The 13,665-nt window shown below is 38.7% G+C and overlaps 1 protein-coding gene across 7 annotated transcripts in view; it reads left to right on the forward strand.

Moving 5' to 3' along the window:
* abcc9 (ATP-binding cassette, sub-family C (CFTR/MRP), member 9) overlaps positions 1–13,665 on the forward strand; it is a 73,842-nt gene that overhangs the window by 4,983 nt on the left and 55,194 nt on the right. For 4 of the 7 annotated variants that reach the window (XR_001290603.1, XR_001290602.1, XR_001290605.1 and 1 more), the window contains 7 exons: positions 1,683–1,862; positions 9,671–9,812; positions 9,946–10,070; positions 11,092–11,258; positions 11,409–11,510; positions 11,961–12,101; positions 12,227–12,418. Coding sequence is in view for 2 of the 7 variants with exons in the window: in XM_013915355.1 (XP_013770809.1) it covers positions 1,700–1,862; positions 9,671–9,812; positions 9,946–10,070; positions 11,092–11,258; positions 11,409–11,510; positions 11,961–12,101; positions 12,227–12,418 (1,032 nt within the window). In the remaining 5 variants the exon portion in view is untranslated. The remainder of the gene's footprint in view (positions 1–1,682; positions 1,863–9,670; positions 9,813–9,945; positions 10,071–11,091; positions 11,259–11,408; positions 11,511–11,960; positions 12,102–12,226; positions 12,419–13,665) is intronic. The other 3 variants (XR_001290604.1, XR_001290606.1, XM_013915356.1) reach the window with 1 other exon arrangement.

Here is a 13,665-nt window from a genome sequence, read left to right on the forward strand (position 1 = left end):
ATTTAACATTTAGATTTAGATTTAAATATAATATTTAGATTTAACATTTAACATTTAGATTTAAATATAACATTTAGATTTAACATTTAACATTTAGATTTAAATATAATATTTGATTTAACATTTAACATTTAGATTGAATATTTAACATTTAGATTTAACATTTAAAATTCTGTTTTAAATATGAAAAGTTACAAATATTTTATTAAATGTTGTAAAAAATTACTTGTTTTGAGCTAAATGTGGAAAAATGTTGCCGTTAATTTCAGCATGCTTCACTTTACAAACGGCGCCCCATAAGTTTGATCATTCAACATGGGAGCATTTGGGTGTTGACTCACTTTTAGAGGCAGCCTCAAGTGGTCACTAGAGGAACTGCAGTTTTTGGCACTGGCTTCATTATCAGCCCTGGGCACTGCTGCCATTTCTACATAAGATAGAGATATGCTCTTTAATAAAAAAAAAACAAAAAACTGTTTACTTTAATATCTGGTGAGTATTTGGATTTATTACCAAGTATTAGCTATTAGCTTAGCATACTGCATACTGTCATCTGTTGGGAGGTGTTTAATAATCTACTGATATTTTTCAAATTTTTCCCCCTTGTGTTTGAGGCATATCATATCTGATTTTGTTACAGAACTAATTTTAAAAAAGGGGAAAAAGACATGTTTAGTTAGAGTCAACGCTAAAACAACACACTTCACATAAAGCCAAACCTTTGTAAATAAAGTTGAAATTTGGGGAGTTGTTGTTTCAAGTTAAACAGCTGCCCCTGCTGTTACACCCTCTACAAGAAGCCTTGTGTAGATGAATTAGTGAAATTGCGCTTCAAAATCAGTTTTAGTAATAAAGAATTATTTATGTTGTTGTGATAAGTATAAGGACGTTAAAGAGATGGTGCAGAAATCGACATCTGGTCTGAAGGAAAAAACCTAAAACCTGGAAGACTTGGCTGGATTCCCACAAAATGAAATAGCTGGCAAAGGACAGATGCAATGATACCATAAAATATAATAAAACAGCTGGTTAAATAGTTTCAGTAAAATGAACAGTAATACATTTTTTCCTAATGTGGCCCTAATACTCTGTCGTAGGCTGCAGACTTTTCTTTTTCTCTTTTGTTCTATTCTTGGATCTTTATGATGTCACGAGTAAAGTCGAGTGCATTTAAAAACGGCAATCTTTGACCAAAGCATCAAGGAATACAAATGAGTTTTCAAACACATTCTGACGATGTTGAAGATGTGCTAGTGAGGTCACAATTTTAACCCTAACCCAATGTAAAGAAGGAGGGCATTCATGTCACAGATTTGAATCGCAGAGCCTGGGGTTATTGGCTCTGCGTATTAATCAATTACAGAAGTAACAACGGCATCATGAGATCTAGGATGAGGCTTTTCCAACTCTTAATATTCACTTAACATTAAGCCACCATAAGCCGGCCGGCACATAACTGGACGGTGTCCCTGAAATAGCTCTCATGCCTCTCAGAAGCCTGAGTGTAGCACCGAGAGTGTGTGTGCACTTTGTGTGTCAGGCCACAGAAATGTCTGAACTTCAAAGCTGCTGCTGCTGCAAGATTACATAAAATGATTATTTTTTATAAAAAATTATCTCAATTGTCTTTAGTTTAGTGTGGTTTGCAATGTGTTGGCTGATTTGGGGCCTTATTTTTCCAGACTGACTTAGGACTCATATGGAGCAGTTGGATGGCGGCAGGGCCTTGTCATTTTGTGGCAACAACAGCACTGCCTACAGTGTGAAAAATGGCGTGCTGAACAATCCGTGCTTCGTGGATGCTCTCAACCTGGTTCCTCATGTCTTCCTGCTCTTCATTACCTTCCCCATCCTCTTCATTGGTATGTAACACACTGCTGTATTTGTGACTCTTAGAAAAAAAAGTTTTTCTTCTTGGAAACTACTTTTAATTTTTCATGTAATTAATTTATGATAAATGTCAAGTGGGAGCTTTTTTCAGATTTGTTATGGAATGATTCAGGTGTATTTTGAAGGACTAAATAAAGAAAATAAACATTTTCACAGGTATTATCTGCATTATGAACACAAAAGAGTTTTGGTATATCTGCAGCATAAAGTCACAGCTGTGGACCCTGTGTTATGTTTTAGTGTTCCCTGCTTATATCTCTTAAAGCGTCGCCTTCATTACTGGAGTTCACTACAGTTGTCAAGACTGAACTAATCCAGTGAGGATTACTGGATCTGAGTCAAATAGACTGTTTTGATCTTTCTTCTTATTGTGTCACATGCACTTCATTGTGATTAATGGATATTGGTCTATACATATTCTAGGTGTCAGCTATTGTTTTTGGATATGCATTTTGAAGCCTCTGTATTAGTGTTTTGGCTCCTGCTGGATTTTGGACCCAGAGTTTTGGGTGAGAGTGCTATCATCTGAGGCTAGTAAGCTGTATTAGCAAGCTGCATTTATGTAAACTATGGGTGCAATGTGGAGCTATGTTGTCAGGAGCACTTTGCTCCTGGTAGAGTCTCCTAAGACAAATTGGATCAGGGTGAGGTGTCAGACAAAAAGCTGACAAGCCCTTTGATGAAAAACAAAATTAAGACTCCAGTTTACCCTGCATAGGACAGGGTCAATGGGGCCCCACGCTGGTGCCAGAACAGAGGTAGGCTTTTTGCTACTTGTATAACAGTTTTTTTCCCAGTCATTGAGAGCGTTGCTTCCATGCACCTTTAGGCCGGGATGGGTCCAGACTTACCCAGCTTTCATGTTTTTTGTCACCCCTACAGGGGTGTTACTGGGAGGAACGGCCTACCCGATCTGACTGTTATTGAACCTCTGTACTAATGACATTTGGTTAGTTGATTTTTGTTAGCAAGTGATTAATTGCGTAATAGTCATCCTCATAATGGTGAATCAGGGACACTGATGTTATGTTTCAAACATTTTGAACTGCAAATGTACCAAATTTGATCCAACAGAAATGAAGGCCCTGTGGGGTAAAATAAAAAACTAATATTTACTATGTCATAGTATTAGATATTTTAAGAAACCATTACCTTTGGGATTTAACTAAAATTAATCAATTGTTACTTGTGAGATTGGAGCTGATTGGAGTTTAGTTCCACACTCAATAACATCTCTATCGCTCAGTGAACTCATCATTTCCCTGCCATTATGGCGTTTAGCTGAGAAAGGTCGCGGGGTTTATGGGAGCTGACATTTTTTAAAGGCCAAAAGAGCATCTTTATTTAAAGTATGAAGCAATATGACAGCGTCTCAACTTGTTTCTCAACAGCATAGGAGAAAAAGATTTGCTTCAGGGCTGGATTTAAAGTTAGTGTTTTGGTAACATTTGTATTGACGCTTTCTTATTTCAGAAATTCTGGCTATACTTTAGCTTTTTTTTAAGGTCTTATAACATTTTGAAGAAGGGCCAAATATAACCAATGAACTGATAGACCGGGACCAAAAAACCCCCATATTGGCCTAGCCATTTCGAATCAAGATTTCAACTATGAATTTTATAATTTTAACAAGCATTTTTTTTTCTTGTAGTCATTATTTTCCCATCAAAGAAAGCATATGAGGCTACTGAAAGAAGGAGGAGAACTTAATTGCATGGGAAACATGGCAGGAAGGCAATGATCATAAGGCCAGTTTGATTCATTCGTGTTTACGACTAAAAATAGATGCTTGTGAAGTGTAAAATATGTTTAGGAGCATGTGTATGAATAAAGAAAATATAGGTTTCAGCCAAGCAGCCCCTATAGTTTTTAATGCAACACCAGTAAAGACGTTCTGCACATTTAGATTACTTTTAAAATGAACAGTATAAATGTACCAATAAATTATATCCATCCATACATCCATCCAGCTACTTTCTGCCACTTATCACTTTAAAGAAATGAAACCTCTTTTTCATGGGATAGTAAAATATATAAGGTGACATTAAAATAGTGATTTGCTGACTTCAATTGCCTGACAGGGATGTGGTCAGAGAGTGTCTGGAAAGAAAGGAACAAAAACCCTTTTCTAGGGCTTTGAAGTGAATGATGAAATCCCTTGTCTGACTTGTCTGAGCTGTGTTACTGTAATCTTCTATTCTAGCATGACTCTGTGTAATCTGACTGACTGAGCAGATGTGTGGGTGATTTTAACTTTCCCTGTTGTGCTCGCTCGCTTGGGAATACACACATGTGCACTGTTTTTGCTATCTTTGTGCGGTCGCTCATTGACATGATGCGTTTTCTTGCCCTTCTTTAACCCCAGCCATTAAGCAAAATCTTAACAGGAAAAATGCAAATGTTTTGAAGATCTGTCACATGTACTCCTATCAGATATGTCCTTGTGATAATAGTTTTGAGACAAACATTGGTCCTCAGAAAGATAGCAAAACACACACACGCACGCACACACACACACACTATAATTTCAGAGGACAAGCATTACATTAAAAATATGTTTTTATTTGTAAATGCGATGATTTCTGATATGATTCATGTTTAAGAAAACACATCTCCATCTGTAAAAAGAAAAAAGCGTTAGGTCCCCACAACATGACAAAAACTTGGAGCACACACAGATATCCTTAAAGGCAGTATCTTGACACGGATGTCATCGTTAAGCTGCTTTGAGAAGTGGTTAAGATGGGATTCGATTGATGGTTCAGTGATCCACTGGGATCTTGGCTGTTGTTGCTGGAACAAGTAAAACACACAGGAACAAAAGAGCAGTCAAAATCAGTACTGGCAAATTATTAATTGAGAATATTGTGTGGGTTAGGTTTGAAAATATTAATATTCAAGTTCCTACACACCCATTTACTCTTCGTTTGATTTTTCCCTTGTTAGACAATGAAAAGAAAACTAAATATGAGTAATGACAAAAAGAAAAATGCCAGAAAAATTAAAGAAAACAGAAAAGAAGTAAGAAGAAAGAGGTTGAAGAATGACGAGGGATCGATCAAACTAACAAACAAGAATGAAATATGTATTTATTAAAGGTTTCGAGTCATTGCAGGGAATAACTTACTGAATGCTTGGCTGGTTATCTGTGTTGTTTGCGTATGTGTGTCTCGGTGTAGTCAGTATTTTATGGGAATGGTTCTGACCATAAGCCCTCAGCTCTCTCCCCGAGGACTCACTAATTGATGCTTCCTGGTTGTAGTTTTTCATGGTCTCTGTGCCCTAAGGCTCCAAAATGGCTTCAGTCCATTGAGTTAAGAGCAGAATCAAATCTAATAATAGAGACTGGTGGAATAAATGAAACTCTATTACTAAAGCAGCGAGACTTTAATTACATGTAGAAGTAAATGCTGTAGAAAAAAGGCAGACTTGGAAAAAGTCCATAAGCAAGTAATTTGATAATTACATACTTACTCAAATTTATTTTCAAGCACAGATAGTAAATATTTGATGGGTACAAGATTGCCTAACATGAATTTATTAAGAATATAATTAGCAGTTTGGACTTTAACATAATTAGTAGTTGCTGCCTTATTGAACGACTGTATCATTGATTGAATATGTCTTAATACATCAGGTACCTGAATATACACTCACCTGACACTCTATTAGGTACATCTTACTTGTACTGGACTGAATTATTTTTTGCCTTCAGAACTGCTTTAATTCTTCATGGCTTTGATTCAACAAGGTGCTGGAAACTTTACTCAGAAATACTGGCCCACGTTGATATGAAGGTATAACCATTGCTGAAGATATTTTTGGGCTGCACATTCATCATGTAAATCTCCCAATTCACCACATCCCAAAGGTACTGGATAGTATTGAAATTATGGAGACCATTTAAGTAAAGTCATCTCACCATAATGTTTATGGAACCAATTGGAAATGATCAGAGTTTTGTGACATGGCATGTTGTCCAGGTGGAACCACATTCAGAAGATGTTTGTGCCAAATTCTGACCCTCTAATCTTAATGTTGGAGCTGAACTTTGGACTCATCAAGGTGAAAAGACGGATTCTTATATAATGCATTTCTACTTTACAAAAGCACTTTCTACCTAGTGTTTGGCCACATTCATACTCACATGAACACATCGGGAAGGAGCTTGGGGTGTAGTACCTTCCCTTAGGCACACATGCGATTTTGAGTAGCCAGGGGTCAAATTAGTAGATGGCCTGCTCTAACTCCTAAGCTACAGTCATCTCAGTTTCTCAAACCTCATCAGACCAGACAATGTTGTTTCTACTACTGTCAAGTTTTTGTGAGCCTGTGTGAATTGGCACCTACATTTTCTGTTCTTAGCTGACAGGACCTGGTGTGGTCTTCTGCTGTTTGAAGGTTTGATGTGGTCTTCTACCTTTTTTAGCTACGAGTGGTTATTTGACTTACTGTTGCCTTCCTATCAGTTTGCAGAAGACTTATCATTTTCCTCTCACTTTTGGCATCAACAAGGCATTTTCGATAAGTTATCTTCTATGGGCCATTCTCTGTAAACCCTAGAGATGGTTATGTGGGAAAATACAAGCAAACCAGGAGTTTCTGAAACACACAGGCCAGCTCATCTGACAACAACCATGCCACATGGAAAGTCAGTTAAATGACCTTTCTTCCCCATTCTGATACTCAGTTTGAACTTCAGCAGATTGTCCTGACCATGTTCACGTGCCTTAATTTGCGGTCAATTATTGTTCCAATTTGCTTAAAAAAGCAGCCGAACAGGTGTACCCAGTAAAGTATATTACAGTTTTTTCTGATGGCTTAAGCACATTTTTTGTAACTATTGGCTATTTTTGCAAAACTCTACACACAAATAAGAAAACTCTTCACCCAATCAGCAAAACATTGTAGTTTTCTTGTAAAAGCGAACAACTCTTGCTTAGCTCTCCACACCTTTGTAAAAATGGTATTTTGGTATCCAACAGTTAACACAAGACATCATATTAATAAGCACACAATGCACCAACTAAACACTGATGGTATGAATAAAAAACACATCTGGCTTTTCCTTTCTCTGTGCACAAGGTAGGCTATGTCAGTTTGAGCTCATACTTTTGTCATAGGTCTGTAAACATAGAGGGATCCAAACTTCAGGTACTGGTGTTTACTTACACACATCAAAACAAACACAAGTGTTTATTCCCAAGTCCAAACAAAACAGTAATTTCACTGAGGAAAAAAAAGAAAGTCTACATCGTGTCGTCTCTCTGGGTCCGGCCACAAAATTTCGTCAACATCACACGCAATGTCCTCGAGTCCAAGGCACCGGGGAAAATATCTCCTGGAATGGCGTATCCAGGCCTGACATGATGCCTGGTCAATATCCCCACATGCCTCCTCCATTGCCTGTAAAAGGGCTATGCGTTGATGGGGATGACGGTCATAGACCTTCCAGCGCCAGGCAGAGAAGAATTCTTCAATTGGGTTCAAGAATGGAGAGTATAGGGGGATGTTGAGTACAGTGAAGAGTGGGTGATCTGTAAACCAGTTGCGGACCGAAGCAGCCCTATGGAAACTAACATTGTCCCATATGATGACGTATCTGGTCTGCTCTGGTCTATGAACATTGGTGAGCATGTCATGTAAGGTGTCCAGGAATGTAATAATGTGTGCAGTGTTATATGGGCCCATGGTTGCATGATGGTGAACAACACCATTTTGACTTATAGCTGCACACATAGTTATGTTACCACCACGTTGTCGTGGGACATTGATTATGGCACGGTGTCCAATAATGTTCCTGCCACGTATCCTTGTCTTTGTGAGGTGGAAACCAGCCTCATCCACAAAAATCTGCTCATGACCCATGGCATCTGCCTCCAGCTCCATCACTCTCTAGACAAGACAAAACAAATTCAGCACAGCAGGCACATGCACAGCACTACAGTCCAAATTCAGTACCAATGCTACTATAGCTTACCTGCACATAGTCATATCGCAGCTGTTTTACACGTTCACTGTTTCTTTCCAAAGGTACTCTGTAGATTTGTTTCATTCGGATTCTGTTGCGGGCAAGTACACGACCTAATACAGAAATGCTCACATTTTGCATGTTTTGGAAGGTGGTGTCATCCTCAATTACGTGCTGCTGAATTTCGTGTAGCCTTATGGAATTATTTGCAATCACCATATTGACTATATGGGTTTCTTGGTCTGCAGTGAACATCTTCCTCTGCCCCCAGCATCTGGTCGTCTAGCAATTCTGTAAAGTAACAATTTCAGTATTTTTACATCTATGGTATTGTTGTGTTTGTCATCAGCATATGGCAGTGCTACAAATCTTAGTGCAAAGTGACTGTACTAACCGATTCTCATTTCGAAATGTCCTTATGATGCCTGCTACAGTGTAGCGGCTCAAGTTAGGCTGAAGCCGTTGGCCAGCTTCCCTCAGGGTCATTCCATGGTTGAATACATGGTCCACTATTGTAGCTCTGATGTCATCAGTAATTCTATTTCTTACTCTTCTTACCCTTCCTCCTCCCCCTCCTCTTGCTCCTTCTTGTCCTCTTCCTCTAACTTCACCTCCTTGTCCTCTTCCTCTAACTTCACCTCCTTGTCCTCTTCCTCTAATTTCACCTCCTTGTCCTTGTTGTCCTCTTTGTCCTACTGCTTCACCTCCACGTCCTCTTCCTCGGCCTCCTCTAATTCTCACTCGTCTCACTCTTCCTGCTCCCTCCATTGTACTCCACACGGACAGCTTACCTGTAGCTTATTTATAGTGCTTAGGCTGATTGGAAAGTGAACTAATTATCTAAAACAGTTTTCACATGTGGCAGAGTGCCAGACAGTTGGCAAAATACTGTAAATAATAGCCATAAATGTGTATAGTTTTGTTAGGAGTGTGTTGATCATTTGGAAATTGAGTGTAAAGCAGTGAGTTGTGTTTACAGTTCTGCAAAAAGAGTGCTGTGCAGTGGATTGTAGCTACAGGTTTGCAAAGTGTGTGTTACAAAATGGCAAACTGAGTGCAAAGCAGTGTTTGTGCTTTTAGTTTTGCAAACTCGGTGAGTGATTTTGGTATAAGTATTAATAGTTTTTGAAATTGTGCTATAAGAATCACAGGTAGGGTTTAAGCATTCAGAAAAAACTGTAATATACTAGTGATAGTTTCTCTTTGTCTTTTCTAACTGCCAGAATATATTAATATGTTAAGATTTGAAGGTTAAATCTGGTCCTAATTTATCAAAGTATTCACTATTTTGGAACTAATATTATGCATTACTTCTGTGACTTTTCACAGTTGGGCTCTTTCTAGATTGCACATGCTTTCAGGACCTCTCTTTTACAGTTTTTTTGTAACATAACATGAAATAAATATGACGTGAATTTTGTTGTCCTCTTAAGTTAACATATCTTCCCAAAAGATTCCTGATGCATTTAAAAGCGTGGTTTGGAGTTGTTTTGATCATACACACAAATGCAGAGATTTTCAAAGGTCAAAGTTGTAAGTGTTGTCATGTGTGATTCATGTTTATGTTTAAAGTTATTTTCTTCATCCGTGAACAATGATTTTCATGACATGAATATAAACCAGCAGAATTACTTGGAGAGTGAAAGTAAATTGATGCAAATCAGTTGTGCTTTGAAGTCACATTTATAAACACATTTTTTGGATCCACCATCTATTTTTTTTTTGCTTCTGTTACGCTTTTCTGCACACACTCTCACCTCTGACAACATCGCAAGCTCGGATGCACTGTCTTGTGTTTTTGTCCAACAGGTTGGGGCAGTCAGAGCTCTAAAGTCCAGATCCATCATAACACATGGCTTCATTTCCCTGGGCACAACATGAGGTGGATCCTCACCTTCTTGCTGCTATTAGTCCACGTCTGTGAGTTTTCAGAAGGCATCGTCTGCAACATGTGAGACCTCAGAATGTTTTTTTAAATCAAACATAAGCAAATAAAAAGAAGCTTTTTTTGTTTTTTAGTTGTCTTTAGTTAAATAAATGGTTTGCATGTTAATTATTATATATTTTGTGTTTGCCTCTTACTGTAGGGTGATGGGTACCAACCACCTCCATCTCTTCATGCCAGCATTCATGGGTTTTGTAGCAGCCACAACATCAGTCGTTTACTACCACAACATAGAAACATCCAACTTTCCCAAACTGCTGCTTGGTAAGACAGTGAGGGGCGCTTAATATGACCCATTTTGTTAGCATGTGGATGTTTTGCAGACATTTCATGTGAAATTTGCTAATCCTAAGAGTATAGACGTGCCTCGCTAGAGTTCATCCACTTTCTCAGCATTTCCTGAGATTATTTCCTCTGTTTGCTAGGTGGTATATACTGAATCTATAAGCAGGTACTTCTCTTGAAGGCTTGTGAAAGCAATATCAACACTAGCTCCATCCATTATCTCCATCCAGATGAGTGTTTTAGCTTAGGTTCATGTATAACCTACAAACATCTGCCACACTGGCAATAAAGTGGACTATTAAGCAGCACCTATTGCTGACAAGTTAAAGATCAAAAGGTTTATTGGGTAATGACAAGCCAATAGGGAAGGAGATATCAGTCACAGTGATTCTTGGGGACAGTTCAGGTTACGCCAAAGAGAGGTGGTCCACAGAACTGTTTAAGAGGGTTTTGCTCAGAGTGTGTGTGGTAGGTTTGGGCAAGATACTTGGAAAGGGGCCATTTGTCTGTTTTGCACCATCGAATAGAGTTGTTGCATGGTGTGACGGCCAAAGGGTGGGAATCCGAGACTTCACCTGGACTCAGAGAGAGTGGAAAAACAAAGCAGTAAACAGACCAGTGCGAGTGTGACATACAAATTATATTGCACGTTTGAAAAAGCATGTGAATTGACCATAAAAACTGTGAATGTGCATCCTGGTGTAAACAGAAAGCAAAGGCATGCCCAACTAGGAATGAATGGTTGATGTTTTCATGGTTTCCAAGAATCTTATTTTCTGCATAGTCAACACTCAAAATAGACTTTTAATATGTGCTCCCTGGGAGGAGTTCCAGAAGGTCCGTTTCAATGACCTAAAGTTGTTTTTGTGTGGACAAGAGGCCAAAATACAAAGAAAAATTCAGCTTTTTAGGGTACTGTATGATCTTCCAAAGCACAAATATGATACCAGTGATGCGGCATCTGTGACTGTGATGCTGCTTTTTGTCTCTTTTCTCAAAGTCCTTTTCATCTACTGGGTGCTGGCATTCATCACAAAGTCCATAAAGTTGTGGAAGTTTGCCGAGGACAAAGGTGCAGCACAGTATCTCAGGTTGTACATCACTGCACTGTTAGTGATCCTGTATGGACTTCTGATGGCCGTGGAGATCAACGTCATCAGAGTGAGGGTGAGGAAATACATTTCACGCTACGTCGGTTTAGTTCAAGGAGCTTTGTTTCTTGTAGATTGCAATCATCCTGGCATCCCAAAATAGTTTAGTTTTTCTTGTTTTTTCCTGTGTAGTTAATTTTGTTAATTTTGTCTTTGTGTCTTCTAGAAATATGTATTCTTTGCGAACCCTCAGAAAGTTAAACCACCAGAAGATTTACAGGATTTGGGGGTTCGTTTTCTGCAGCCTTTTGTCAACCTGCTGTCAAAGGTAGATTTTCAGAACCATTATTAACACAAAAAGGTTAAAATGCAAATTCTAAAGTATATAATTAAAATAATCTGTCAGTGCGCCACACGGCAGCTGTGGCTACAATGTAGCTTGCCATCACTAGTGTGTGAATGGGTGGATGACTGAACGTGTAAAGCGCTTTGGAGTCTTTATGGACTATGTAAAGCGCTATACAAATACAGGCCATTTACCATTTACCATTTTAATATTTAGACCACAAGTACTAAAAACCAAGAGAAGGAACTTATTTTGTGTTTTAATGCCTCGTAACCCGTGTGGTGTCCTCGGGTCAAAAATGGTCCCTAGGTGAATGGCAAACAAGTGTATGGGAATCCCGAGGACACCACACGGTCAATATTGAGTGTGGCAAATTTTTACTGGAACGCAACTTGGCAGCACAGCACAGAAAATTCTTGGCTCGTTTTTTAGGCGACATATTGGTGGATGAATCCTCTCATCATCGGAGCCCATAAGAGGCCTATAGAGCTGAAGAAGATCGGCAAGCTGCCCATCGCCATGAGAGCCCTCACCAACTACCTGCGGCTTAAAGACGCCTATGAGGATCAGAGGGTGAGCAGATGGAAGCCGTAAAATAATTTAATTTCACTGCAGTGATTTCCAGTGGTTGTTCTAAATTAAAATATAAAGATCTAATTAATTTCTCTGCTTTTTCCTTCTATCCTCCGCCCTCACAGACACCTGAGGACCCAGATAGGTCTCCATCGATCTGGCGCTCCATGTATCGAGCATTTGGCCGTCCCATCCTGCTCAGCAGCACCTTCCGCTACTTGGCAGATCTGCTGGGCTTTGCTGGGCCCCTCTGCATCTCTAGGATCGTTGAGCAGCTAAATTCTGAAAAAGATGTTCCAGAAGGCAACAACACAACGGTGAGTGTTTAAGATGTATGACCTTTAAGAAAAGACGCCTTAGTACTGTTTACACAAGGCCAGCAGATTTTTTCTACACAAACACATTTGTTTATGGACTTCTGTATAACGGAGGGTTCAACCTTTCTTTCTTTCAAGCTTTTTTCCATCATCACTGGTTGCATAATTACAGTTCATTATGGAATATTACGGCGTGTTACGAAGTCTGTTTTTTTTTATTGTATAGTGTGTTTTATATGACTGATTTGGACTCTAGAGTCATTTAAATTTTGGGTTTCTTCGTGTTTTATTTTTTAATTTCAGTTAGATTTCCTGCCTTTGCTCTTTTTCCCGCCGTGTCATTTCCACATAGTGTTCAGTTAGCAAATCAGCCTCCTGTGTGGACTTAATACTTGTAACCAAGCTTTCCTGTGTTCTTGGTGTTTTTTTAGTTTTCCTTTATGGTCCTAGTTGATTTCCTCATACATAATGCTTTGGATGTTTGGTTGTTCACTTTTTTGTGAATATCTTCTTAGCTGTGAATTTTTTGCCGACTGCTTCTTGCGTTTGGGTTCTCTTTCCTTTCAGGGGTGTATTTATTTAAAAATGACCCATTCTGCTCATTTCCAGCTCTGCATTCTTGTTCTTGGACGTTTCATGATTCACAGCTCAGCATAAACATCATTTTTCTTATACTAGGTTTTGGTGCTAACATGTCAGAGAGCTGAGTGATTAAGATTACCTCATTAGGAATATACACTCTCTCTGACATCATACATTTCTAAGAGTAGAAAAAACAGACTATTAAGCTTAGAGAGTCACGCCTGAGCTTTAGGCTCTCAGGGATTGTTTATAACATAGTTCATGTAACATAATACTAACCCTAATATTTGTTATTTAAAAAAATATAAGAATTCAGAATTTAACAATATAAAAACATCATAAAGTAAGAAAAGCAGACCTCCAGTATATATAGTATGTTTTTAGAGATGAAGACGTAAAGAGTTTAATGTCATTCGTTTTCCCTTCTGAGAAATCATCCTGGAAACCTGAACCTTTACTCAGGCATAGCTGATGTCTCCAACACCATCAACAAGACCAAAGCCTTGTTAAGTGTTTATATAAGATCATTATATTAGTGGTTAAGGGCAGATCAGTGAAACATCATGGGTCATTAACACACTATAACTGTTGGGTGGTCCAGTCAGCCAAAGAGTGACTCACTCTAAGCACGACGTCAACAAGGCGTTGGTCACAGTCGCCACATC

This window comes from Pundamilia nyererei, unplaced genomic scaffold, assembly GCF_000239375.1.
Source record: "Pundamilia nyererei isolate P.nyererei 1_Seehausen unplaced genomic scaffold, PunNye1.0 scaffold00291, whole genome shotgun sequence".
Lineage (NCBI taxonomy): Eukaryota > Metazoa > Chordata > Actinopteri > Cichliformes > Cichlidae > Pundamilia > Pundamilia nyererei.